Source organism: Ctenopharyngodon idella, chromosome 13 (assembly GCF_019924925.1).
Source record: "Ctenopharyngodon idella isolate HZGC_01 chromosome 13, HZGC01, whole genome shotgun sequence".
Lineage (NCBI taxonomy): Eukaryota > Metazoa > Chordata > Actinopteri > Cypriniformes > Xenocyprididae > Ctenopharyngodon > Ctenopharyngodon idella.
Window position 1 is genome coordinate 20,626,755 of NC_067232.1, and position 12,936 is coordinate 20,639,690.

Genomic DNA, 12,936 nt, shown 5'->3' on the forward strand with positions numbered 1-12,936 from the left:
GATTTATAGAATGTGAATGTGCGTGTTGATCCAGATGTTGCATCTTCTGAAGTCATCGCAGGAGTTGGCGCCGTCTCTTCCAAAGTTTTAGTCATCTGAGGTCTTCTTAAGAGGCTGGATCCAAACTGAAACTGATGTACTCTCTAGTCACCTCGGGACGGGCGTCCCGAGGTAAAACAGAAAAGCAAATGGAGAATAATTAGCATAGCTGCTGTTCATAACATTAAGCAAAGATAGTCATGTGCAATTGATTTGATATGAGATGGATTATGTGAATGCTTGGCTGAAGAGATGTGTCTTTAATCTAGATTTAAACTGGGTGAGCGAGTCTGAGCCCCGAACATTATCAGGAAGGCTATTCCAGAGTTTAGGAGCCAAATGTGAAAACGCTCTCCCTCCTTTAGAGGACTTAGCTATCCTAGGTACAACCAGAAGTCCAGAGTTTTGTGATCTTAAAGAGCGTGAAGGATTGTAGGGCGATAAAAGGTCGGTTAAGTACACAGGAGCTAAACCATTTAGAGCCTTATAGGTCATTAGGAGTACTTTATAATCGATACGGAACTTAATAGGTAACCAGTGAAGAGATGATAAAATTGGTGTTATATGATCATATTTTCTTGACCTGGTAAGAACTCTAGCAGCTGCATTTTGTACCAATTGTAGCTTGTTTATTGAGGAAGCAGGGCAACCAGCTAGTAATGCATATAGACCTATGAAATACATTCACTTAAATAATTAACAAAACAAAAGAAAAAAAACTGTTCGACAAGTATGGGCTATGCTCATTTTTGTGGCACTCTAAAGCATTGTATTTTGTTTTCTTTATCTATTGATTTGATTAAATCCAAGTGATCGCGCAGGCGCCTCTCGCGCGTGCACAACATATCAGTTTTAGCGTTGCTAACTTGACATTTCAGCCATTCATCATCAAACTAAAATTCAGTCAACCAAACATAAAAGTTACAATGCTCAATTTAAAAGGTCCACTTACAATCAGCATGCCCAGCGCTCAACCAAACACATTTTTGCGCATGTGAAGATGCTGTTTTACATGAATATTGGAACACTAGTGAAGTATAAAGCCTTGTTTACATAATGAACAATATTAACAACCAAATGTTGTGTCACTAATATGGAAACATTTGGATTCTGAATACCATTAAATTTAAAGGATTTTTTGTGGAGTGAGGGGAAATAAAAAAGCCTAGTTTGTAGTGTTTATAATGTTTATAAATGTTTTGTTTTACTTACCAGAATATTTAATATTAATATACATTAATTGTTTGCCATTACAAGGTTAACGGGTGTTTTTGGAGTAAGATCCATTTCTCTTTCATGAGATTACTTCCTCTTCTTGGCCAGGTTACATTTCTCCATGTCGTAAACTCTAGGGGCAAGGCTTCTAAAATTTGGGGCATGATATTTAAATGATGATTGTTTAAGTTTCTGGTATATATTTTCAGTGTAGCATTCTCCATACCCTTGATGGTTTTCTTGTTTACTCATTAGTTGATTATGTTCACCTCTCTCCCATTTAGTTTCCTTGCTAACTCTGTGCATATATACTCCCTCTTCTGGAGCAGGATGAACGATATCCTCATCAGATTCTTGTGGATTACCCCTTGTGGATATGCGCATTCTCTCTAACTATGGGAGTCGTCGAGAATGTCGCCATTATCAACTCCGACTCCCTGGCACATACAGCAGTCATCTCTCTGCCTGCTCCAGATAGGATTCATCATTTCAGCCTAGAAAGCCCCAGACAGCATGACAGTCCTTAGGCCGCAGACCTGAGTTCGACGCCAGAGTCCGCCACGGATATATAGCCTGAGCCAAGGCTACCACGGACCACGTGCGCTAGCCACCTCCCACCACGGAGCCAGAGCCAGCCAACACGTCCGTCCTGGAGTTAGAGTCGGATGCCACTTCCGTCTCGAGGCTGGAGCCCATCACCAGGTCCAATTTGGAGTCTGCACCATGGGGGCAGTCCTCTCTAGAGCCAGCTGAGGAGCACTGGCTCATCTACTTCTCGGCGGAGCCAGCTCCCACCCTTGTTCCTGCCCGTAAAAGCACTCCAAGTAACCTGCTAGGCAGTCCTGTCCCTCCCAGTCATCTGCCCACCCTAATGTCTCCGTCCTCTCTGCTGGTTCCGTCCAACTCTCACTACTCACCTACCTCGCTTGTGTCGTGCAGCTCTCCGGCTCTGCCCTTGCCGCTGACTCCCACCTCAGGTCACTTTACCACCAGCTCGCCTTTGTGTGGCGGATCTCCTGGCTGCACCTCGGGCCTCCAGGCCCATGACTCCACCTTGGCCTGTCAGTTCTTCAGCTCCACCTTGGTTCTTCATTCCCTCTGCTCCACTGTCATCTGCCATTACTAAGGCTCCCCCGGCTCCCTCATCCCTTCGACTCCATCTTGGTCTCTCGCCACCCTGGACTCTTGGGCCTCCAGCAGCACCTCAGCCCTCCACCCTTTCGCCTCCACCAGGCTCCATCTTTCCCTCCGGCTCCGCCTTGGTCCTCACTTCCTCCGTGTCACCTTGTTCTGCAAGGCCCCTGTCTTCACCTCGGTCCCTCGAACCAGCGGCACCACCTTGGTTTTCCGAGACTGTAATGTCACCCTCGGCTGTCGCCCATGTGGCTTCACTGCGATCTCTGCCTCACCCAGCTTCACCTCCATAGATCGGCCCCAAGGCTCCATCCATCAGGACTCCCTCCATAAGCTCCGCCATGGTGTTGCCCTCAGCCAGCTCCTCCTGTTCCTGTCCTTCGCCTGCTCCATGTCTTCTTCCTCCAAAGGCCCCTCCTTCCACCATTGTACTGTTGGTGTGAGGACGCACCTAGCAGGAGAGGGGTGTAATGTCAGAGTTATGTTTAGTTTCATTCTTTTTTTCATGCGTTCATGCATATATCCTTTCAGTGTAGAATTCTCCTTACCTATGTTAATTTCTTTGGTTAGTCATTAGTTAATAATTTTGTTAGTTCCCTTGTTAACTCTGTGTAATGCTACCTGTTCTGTTCAGTCCCTTGTCAGTTCTTGTCCTTGTGTTGTGTGGTTATAATTCTATAAGTGTTCATTAAAGTGCTTTGGTTTGTTAATTCAGCGTCCTGCATCTCCTCGAGACCACGATATACGCGACAAATGTGAGCTTTCAATCGATGTAAGAAAGGAGCGAGGTTTAAGTCCAAATTTTCATTGCTGTAATGTTTTACCTTTTTTGTAATTTCCTTTTATTGTAAAGAATCTCATTATTGTAATACAGTATTTTTCTATAATTCCTAAAAAAAGTTATTCATTAACATTCTTTTTGGTCATGCTAACCAGTCAAACCTTGACCTTTTGAGTAAAACCAATACTGCCATGATGTAAAAATGCTTTACAATTAAAATATTGTTAAATTACCCTTCAAAAGTTTAGGGTCAGTAAGATTTTGTATTTATTTATTTATTTTTAAATAAATATATACTTTTATTCAAGACATTAAATTGGTTAAAAGTGACAGTAAAGACATTTCTAATTTTACAAAATATATGTTTCAAATAAATGCTGTTTAACTTTCTATTCATCAAAGAATGTTGAAAAAATATATATCACTTTTTCCACAAAAATATGAAGCAGCAAAACAGTTTTCAACATTAATAATAATAAAAATAATAATAATAATAATTGAGCACCAAATCAGCATATTAAAATGATTTCTGAATGATCATGTGATGCTGATGACTGGAAAAATTCAGCTGCTGAAAATTCAGCTTTGCCATCATGAAAGCTCACACTTACAGCATATATGAATCTGTTTCTGTGGGATACACATGAATGTGTGTATGAGTCATTACTCAGGGCATCTGGATGGGTATTTTTCATTTAGAGATGTCAGCTGAGGTGAGCCGAACACAATGTCTCTGAAGTCTCTGATCTCGTGTCATATGAGTTTAGGCACACTGAGCTCTGTGACTCAGCACCTCATAATTTTCTCTTTCTGCGTATACATCTGCCTTCTTCATATCTCTGGGTCCTTTCTTTGTGTTTCTATGGCTTTCTCCCTCCCTCTTTCTCTTTCTGTCTTCTTTCTGGCTCTCTTCCATTGGCCTGTCAGTTGATTAGATAATGCAAATACATTATTTATAACACTTCACTCCTTCTCAGGCCTTTATGGGATGCCTAGCAACCAGGCAATTGTATCATACGGTGCAAGAGAGCTGATAATGAGACATAGAACCAGTGTTAAGGCCGTTTCACACGAGATGCGGCATGTGTAAAAATTAGTCGAGGCAGAATGCGCTTTATGGTTTCACAAACTGATGTTGCTTTGCTCATTAAGTACATTCAAGTCACTAATGTAACGTGTTGAATTCGGCCTGCCAGGATGCTTTTTATTGTATTTTGGGAACCACTTGGTAAGGCTGCTTATTCACTCACAAACTCACAAACCAGGGATACAAAAAAAATCCAATTCCGGCATTAGATATACCATAGAACACAGTGAAGACAGTCATAAACAACTGTAGAAAGTATGGCACAACTGTGACCTTATGAAGAACAGGGCTCCCATCCAAAAAACAACATCCAAGCCTAGCTAAACTTTGCAAAAACATGTATCTATATATTTGGTTTTCACTGGCATTGCATAAGTTGTAATTTTTTTTACATGAAACATGCAAATGTTCTAATATGATTTATCTTTGTTTCAATTTTTACATAAAAACTAATTTTTTAGCATTTATGTTTTGATAATTATGCTATATCGCAATTTCAACTTTACTTTGAATAATTGATCAGCCTTACAACAGCATGAATATGAGTCACTGCATATGTAAATGTTCTGTTTTTCAGTAAATCTAGTAGTGTGTTTGTACATGAATCAGTGGTTTGTCTATGTTAGGGATGTCTGCTTGCAAACACATGCATTGTTTGTATACTGTGTGTGTGTATTGTCTGCTTAATAGCTGACACTTGTAATCGTAGCTGGTCCCAGCTGGATTAGATCAGCATCCCGTTGGATTAGCAGAGTTCATATGCAGGGCCGTGACCCTACGGCAGTTCTTCAAGTGCCACCTCTGCTACATCCGTGAATAAAAATGAGCCAATTTATGCCCAAATGTGCTAGCCTCAAATCTGTTTTACATTTTAAACCCCCTTCTTGTGCTCTGCTGTCCAGCTAAAAGACTCATAAACACCAGAATAACAAGAACAGCCTCTTTCTGAGCTGTGATTGGTCCATGGGCCTGTCAGTCTGTGTACTCCTGCAGCTGTGTTATGATCACTCTTTTCAAAACATGCCCTGCCTGTGGCTGCTTCTTTCACTCGTGTCTGTGAGAGCCTCATTTCCTGCCTCGCTTTTCTCTCTCCCCAGCGGAGTCATTCTCTCTGATGTGCTTTTGAAGTGCCTGCATAATCAGCAGTCATGTGCCTTCACCCAGAAATACAACTCTGCATTGGTGTGTTTGAGTGTGTGCTGAAAGAGGGGACTATGAAATGTAATTGCAATGAGTAGTAAATCATGCTGTTGTTGGCAGGATTAGGGAAAGTAACACAATTTAACTCTAGGCATACACACCAACTCACTGTAAACATACGCCGTTGTTCTAAACACACTTTTCATGTCAGCTGATGTAAATGTGTATATTTACATTATAAATTACATTAAGATTTCAGATTCAAGAAGTTTTATTGGCATGGAAAAATAGCTTCATGTTACCAAAGCATTAGTAAATATACATACGTCCACATTTACAAAACAAGTCTGTGGTCCATTATTTATCATCAATATTTCTGGTTCATTTTCCAGGAAATGAACCATTTCAAAAGTGTAATATTATGCTGCAAATTAGGTTGTTGTTGTGTAGGACTGGGCAGCGTTTAACCAAAAACATGCATTCTCTGGGAATAGGACCCATGACCTTGACTTGCTAGTGCCATGCTTTACTGTTTGAACTATAGGAATGTGCTGGAAAATCTGACAAATATATTTTAACCTTTGACCATATTTTGATATATTTATGTATTTGCCCTCCACATTGCTTTGAATCAGAGGAATCATAAAAAGTCAGTTGTTGCCAAGTAAATTTTAGTTGAATTTATATTTGTTTAAAAATAATCATGAAGCATTTTTACACTGTATTTCACTAAACAACACAATCAAAAATGTTCATAATTTGTATGCATCAAAATGATACATGGTGTTAAACAGCAACGTTTACCTGTAAATACTTAATTTTTTATCTAATATTATTTACTTAATAAGTAAGGAATAATTGACGGGCTTTTGAATTCTTAGAAAATAATGCACACCTGAGGTGGTAATGCGGCCATGACGCGAAGCGTTACACCTCGGGTGTGCATTATTTTCTAAGAATTCAATGGCCCAGAGTCAGTTATTCGGCTTATACTATGGCTACCACACCTCAAGGAACTGTTCCGATGTTGTATTTCAACACATTTGTCAGGTTTTTGCCCTTAAAACGCTTTTGTGTGGTACTAATTTCTTACGCATCTCATCCCAAGCCTCCATTGCTAATTCCAAAACGTCATTTCAGATCTAGTAACAGAGGCTTGAGCCTTGATAGCAGAATAATACCGTTGATACAGTTATTAACACAGTTGAGAGAGAGAGAGAGAGAGAGAGAGAGAGAGAGAGAGAGAGAGAGAGAGAGAGAGAGAATAAGCATATGTGAATTAGCCTACCGGAGTCATTGCGTCTCTGACGGCAGCAGTGTCTCTACTAGCGAAGTTTATCTACCTCAAGAACCACACAGTTATTACCTCGCTGGTGAGAAATGTCATGTAGCTTTTAAGTTGCTAAACTATTTGACTGATTAATTCATCAGAGCAGCGCTGACAATACATTTCAGTGCGAGTGTGTGTCCGTACTATACAGTATGTGTGTACGTTTGAAAGAGAGAGAGAGAGAGAGCAAGAGAGTATGCGCTTTCAGGACACAATAAAACGTATTTTGTGGCAAAAACCATGACAATCATTTGTCGTTTACTATATTTATTTGCTTGGTCGGTGTCGTTGTGGGTTTTGGTTCTTTTGCGGTTATAGGCTGTAGGACCTATTGAAACAACTGAAATCATTTGGCGAATGATATGGAACTGCAATGCGGTCAAGACCTGCCAAGAACTACTTTAGCTGTGCGTTTCCCTGAAAATAATTGCACACCTTAGAACGTTGGTCAACCAATCAGATTCGAGCATTCAACAGCCCCGTAGTATAAAACATTTTAATACATGGCATGGGAAATCCATTTTTCAGTGATAACACAAATATGGTCATATTTCACCCATAGTGTTACGTAACGTGTGTATATGAAGGCACAAGGATGAAGGAGAATACGAGGAGTAATATTTAATAACAGAAACAGGCAGGAACTCACTATACACAACTAAACATCAACGAGAACGGACAAGGACTGAAGGAGAACAAAGGGAATAAATACAAGTCTCAAACAAAGGAACTAATGAGGGAGATAATGAACACAGGTGGAAACTAATTACATGATTAACAGACTGACAGACAGAAACTAGGTCAAACTAAGGAATACAACAGTGGACATGTAACACATAGATAGTGATGTATTTTTTTTAATTATTCAGTATTTATATGTCTTGATGTTGAGTATTTAGTAGTGTAGAGTACAAATGATTGTTATAATGAGAGTTTAATGAGAATCACCATTGAAGATAGTGGTAATAGCAAAATGAGATATTGGGAATTACACAAAATTATAAAATTAAAATGCCTGTACGTATTACAACATCTGCCTAATTGTCAGAAAGATGTTCAGAGATTCACTCAAATAATAATAGTATTGCTAATTAGTCAATGACTCTCTTTGAGATATATTGCCCAGCCCTAGTTTCATGTGTGAACTGTGTATATATGAATATTGAATCAGTGTAGTATGAAACTATTTTGTTCCAATTCCAAGTTGACCCCTTTCTACTTTACCCATACCCTTTTAAATAAACACTTTTATTTATAGAGCAATGTGTAACATCAGCACACCATCACAAACTCCCCCACTCATGTTTTTCTTGTCTGCAAACGCTTGAATTTTTAACCTGGAATATATATAACAGTTCTGCAAAAATGTCACACATCAGAACAAAAAAAACTCTTTCACTTCCTGTCCACAGGGGAAGTTGTTGGTGCGCACAGGCCGTGTGGGTCTTGGGGAGAAGATGCTAAGGGACGCGATACAAGTTCAGAACACGGCACACGAGGCCTGGAGCGCCCTAGGGGAGGCGCTGCAGAGCAGAGGCTGCACACAGGCTCCGGACTGCTTCCTCACCGCACTGGAGCTGGAGTCCAGCTGCCCTATCCGGCCCTTCACCATCATCCCACGAGAACTCTGACACATCTATGACACAAATATGTATGGAGGGAATGCTGGCTTTCCAATCACTTTAAATGACACATACTGTATAACAAAAACATTGCACTTTTCGCTCTTGATTGAAAGGGAGCGTAATCACAACTTGATAGTGTTGTTGATAGTGAAATTTCACAAGCAGACAAGGTCCATTGTGAATGGAGTAGTGATTCATGAAGCACCGCTCACCCAGCTTTCCGTTGCTCAATATGGAAAATGAAAATTGACAAACTTCAAAAAATCTGCATGTGGAAATGTTTTGCCCTCACACAAAGTTCCAGATTGTGTGAATTCCCATTGAAACTGCAATATTTCAAAATGTGACCTTAAAGGCCTGTTCACACCAAGAACGATAACTATAAAGATAACTATAATATTAGCGTCCACACCAATGGACGATTATTTATTACATTTATTAAGTTGCTGTTTGGATTTTAATAGGCAAATACTTAAGAGTCTATGATTGAGAGACTATGGCACTGATTATTATGTTTCTATCATGTCATATGTTTGGCAACAGTTCTTCTAACCCTATATGATGGAGTGTGTAGCTTTTCATTTCTTAAACAACTATGTAGGAAGACACATTGTGGCCATATTCCAGGATGACAAAGCCAAGATTCATCAGGCTCAAATTGTGAATGGTTGGGTTGGGAGCATGAAGAATCATTTTAAAGATGACAGAAGTTTTACAACAAAAGAAACATTTCAGCAAGACAATTACATTTAGCACAAAGTTTGACCCAGTAAGTGCTTATTTTGTCACCAGCAGAGTTCACTTTTTTTTTTTTCCTCAAGCACTTCAGCAGAAAATCAACAATTTGAAATGCAATTCGAAATGGAAGTGCAAGTAAAGGGGAAAAAGAGAGAAATGTTTGAATCCTCTGATAAGTTCAGTCAAGTAAAGTCTCTTTGAATTTTTAGGTTTCAAATCCCTGTTCGGGCTCCACTTCTGTAACGGTGGCGACACCCGGCTGTACACTTTTAACCTCAAAATTACTTTACTTTTTCGTTCGGGCACCAGACAGTAAACACTGTCAAATTTAAACCTTTCCTGGATAGCTCTAAAGCCACCAGTTACATACAATAAACAAAACTCAAAAAAGAAAGAAAGTTCATTTAGTTATTACAAAAAAAAAAAAAAGATTCAAAAAATTTCCCCACAAACAGAATAACAGGTTTGCATAGAGTGGAGCAACAATGATCATATAAGTCCAAAAGAGGAAAACAGCTTTGAATGCAAAGACAACTCAGTTTTGAGTAATGGGTGACTGCCCTACGAAGTGATTCATGCCGGTAGTTTTTTTTTTTTTTTTTTCCAGTCACTCACAGTTTATGCAACAATATGGCAGTTCAATAGAAGTTCCACAATTTGTCACAGGAAAACTGTGGGTTTCTTTCCACATCAGCAGATTCAAAATTGCAGGTCTGAGCATATCGCAGGTTCAATGATGAGTGCTTAGGGAACGACGAGGCGTCTAATCGACGTGAATCTATCGGATATCTCCATATCAGCTGTGCCAACCCGCATAGGCTGGAATAGGCTTGCATGAAACTTGTACATGCAAGTACAAAAAAAATCATTTCTCCTCTCCCAAACTCACTGGAGTGTGTCCAAAAGCAACAGGCCGAAACTACATGTCAATCATCATCTCACACGTCATCACATTCACCTTCCTGCAGGAGATCTGCCTCAGGAACAAGGCCTCCTATGTGCGCTATTTTCCCCCTTTTTTATACGCTGCTCTCATTATTAACATGCCTCCTTTATGACGTTCGTTAAAATGAAAGTAAATGGTATTACCGGCTACTCTGCTACAACATCAATTGACACCGTCCAGACCTTAAATTCATTGAAAGTCTTTGGGATTTGCTGGAGTAGACTTTACAGAGTGCTTGACTCTTGCATTGTCTTGATCATCAGAACATTTCCTTCCATCAAGAGGTTGCATCAATTTTTGGTCAAGATCTTGTATTGACATTACAAGAGTCGAGCACTCTGTAAAGTCTTCTCCAGCACATCCCAAAGACTTTCAATTCTGAAATATGGCCATGATGTGTCTTTCTACATGGTTGTTTAAAAAATGAAAAGCTACACACTCCATCAATTAGGGTCAGAAGAACTGTTGCCAAACATATGACATGATAGAAACATAATAATCACTGCAATAATGATCCAGTCATAGACTCTTAAGCATTTGCCTATTTAAATCCAAACAGCGACTTTTTTGGGGTGGGCAGTGTATAAACGCACACTACAATTTTTGTTGACTGCAACTTTAAATGCTTGCACTAGTCATGTGGATTCTGACTGTGTCATTGATTCCAACAGTATTGTTCTTATTTATCATTACAGTTGTGGTGTGGACTTCCGTATTCCCAAAGTACTAGAATGATTATTAAAACTTTATAGTTCATTATATTTATTGTCCTTAGTGTGAACGGGCATTAAGTCTGTCAAAAGCTACCAGCTAACAGCACCTCTAGCAGGACGTTAGCCCAGGCTTAAGTGTAGTGTGAAAAGCCCTACACTGTAGTTACCTTTATTATTATTATTATTATTATATCACCTAAAATATCACACCGCACTTTTGACAAAAACACCAACATAAACATATACAACAGAATGACTGAACACAAAACATTTTCTTTCTAACTGCAGTATTTTTTGCAAATATGTTGCAACATGTTCAGATACTGAGTCTTGTTTTTCAGGGACAAAATTGTTGAATTCTATATTCTTTAGCTCACTTTAAATTCTTTTAGTATTTATATACCCGGTAATCACCAGTACTGTATGTTGGTTAATGATTGTTCTTCTTATAAAGAGTGATTTTGCAATCCCAGTGTCATTGTTTTCTGTTGTTTTCATTCCTTATCAGTTTCGGTCCTGTAGCTACACAGCACTTAAAGATCTTATGTAATGTTTCCAGTGCTGTTGGTGAAACCCTTGGTCTTCTTTCTCTGGGGCGGCTGTGGTTGCCTAGCAGCGGGGCCTTGTTTGAGTTTCTGGGGAGGCTGTTGGATCTTCAGCACGTGGGTCTAAAGCCTCATGGAAAACAGCGCTGAGCTATTTTTGCTGGTTCTGTTTGATGACGGGATCAAGATGTTAATTAGGGAGAGCATTGAACAAACGCATAGACCATTGAGTTAGGTTATGTAAGTGTTATAAGTGGGATTCTTGTTTAGTTACACACATCTACAGTATACATGCCCACTGTTTCTCCTGGCACAGTTTAACAAGTGCTCTTGAAATGGTATCTCTATTATCCTCCCATTTCTATTGTTTGAAACAGGTCTTTCTGGCCTCTCTGCATGTTTTGGCGTAGTATTGTTTTGAATCACTTCCACATAATATTTTATAGAGCTTTATTTGTTTCACTATTGCTGCTGCATAATAATTCATATCCTTGACTACAGGTATAAGAAGGTCTTATTAAATGGGGAAATGACATGATACTTTTTCTGTTCTAAAATACATTAATATGCAATTTAAACAGATAAATACACATTCATTTTGAATCTGTTTGCAATTGTTTGCAGGTTGTCATAAAGGCCTGCATTGTCAGCAAGTTAATTAACACTTTCAAATGCCCAGAAAAGTACTAAAGTTATATTTAAAGGATTAGTTCACTTTCATATAAAATTTTCCTGATAATTTACTTACCCCCATGTCATCCAAGATGTTCATGTCTTTCTTTCTTCAGTCGAAAAGAAATTAAGGTTTTTGATGAAAACATTCCAGGATTATTCTCCTTATAATGGACGCATTCGTTCCGTAAGTTGAATAGGGAAAGCATAGGACATACAGCGTAAGCTTTTTGAAGAATATGAAAGTGCGGTTTTGGCGGAAACACTTGGAAGGCGATCATTTGTTTATATAAAGCATATACGTTTACATTTTTTTCGAAAATGACTGATTGTTTCGCTAGATAAGACCCTTATTCCTTGTCTGGTATCGTTTAAAGCCATTTGAAGCTGCACTGAAACTATAATTTTGACCTTCAACCGTTTGGAGGCCATTGAAGTCCATTATAAGGAGAATAATCCTGGAATGTTTTCATCAAAAACCTTAATTTCTTTTCGACTGAAGAAAGAAAGACATTGACATCTTGGATGACATGGGGGTAAGTAAATTATCAGGAAAAATTTATATGAAAGTGAACTAATCCTTTAAAACAGTTCATGTGACTACAGTGGTTCCATCTTAATGTTGTGAAGCGACGAGAATACTTTTTTGTGCGCCAAAAAGACAACGACTTTATTCAACAATATCTAGTGATGGGCGATTTCAAAACACTGCTTCATGAAGCTTCAAAGCTTTACGAAACTTTTGTTTGCTTCAGTGGCTTGGATCGCATATCAAACCGCCAAAGTCACATGAACCATTGAAATTTCGAAACACTTATGACGTAACGAAGCCTCATTTACTGAAATCACGTGACTTTGGCGATCCAAATCACTGATTCGAACCAAAAGTTTCGTAAAGCTTCGAAACTTCATGAAGCAGTGTTTTAAAATCAGCCATCACTAGATATTGTTGAATAAAGTCATTATTTTGT

The 12,936-nt window shown here is 39.1% G+C and overlaps 1 protein-coding gene across 3 annotated transcripts in view; it reads left to right on the forward strand.

Annotated features, from left to right (window-relative positions):
* Positions 1 to 11,220, forward strand: part of ttc7a (tetratricopeptide repeat domain 7A) — a 54,409-nt gene extending 43,189 nt beyond the window's left edge. Inside the window, exon 20 of one of the 3 annotated variants that reach the window (XM_051916624.1) lies at positions 1,584 to 3,098. In XM_051916624.1, coding sequence (XP_051772584.1) covers positions 1,584 to 1,781 — 198 coding nt within the window. In that variant the 3' untranslated portion in view covers positions 1,782 to 3,098. Of the gene's footprint in view, positions 1 to 1,538; positions 3,099 to 8,138 lie in introns of those variants that run through there. The other 2 variants (XM_051916625.1, XM_051916623.1) reach the window with 2 other exon arrangements.
* Positions 11,221 to 12,936: the final 1,716 nt, after the last annotated feature.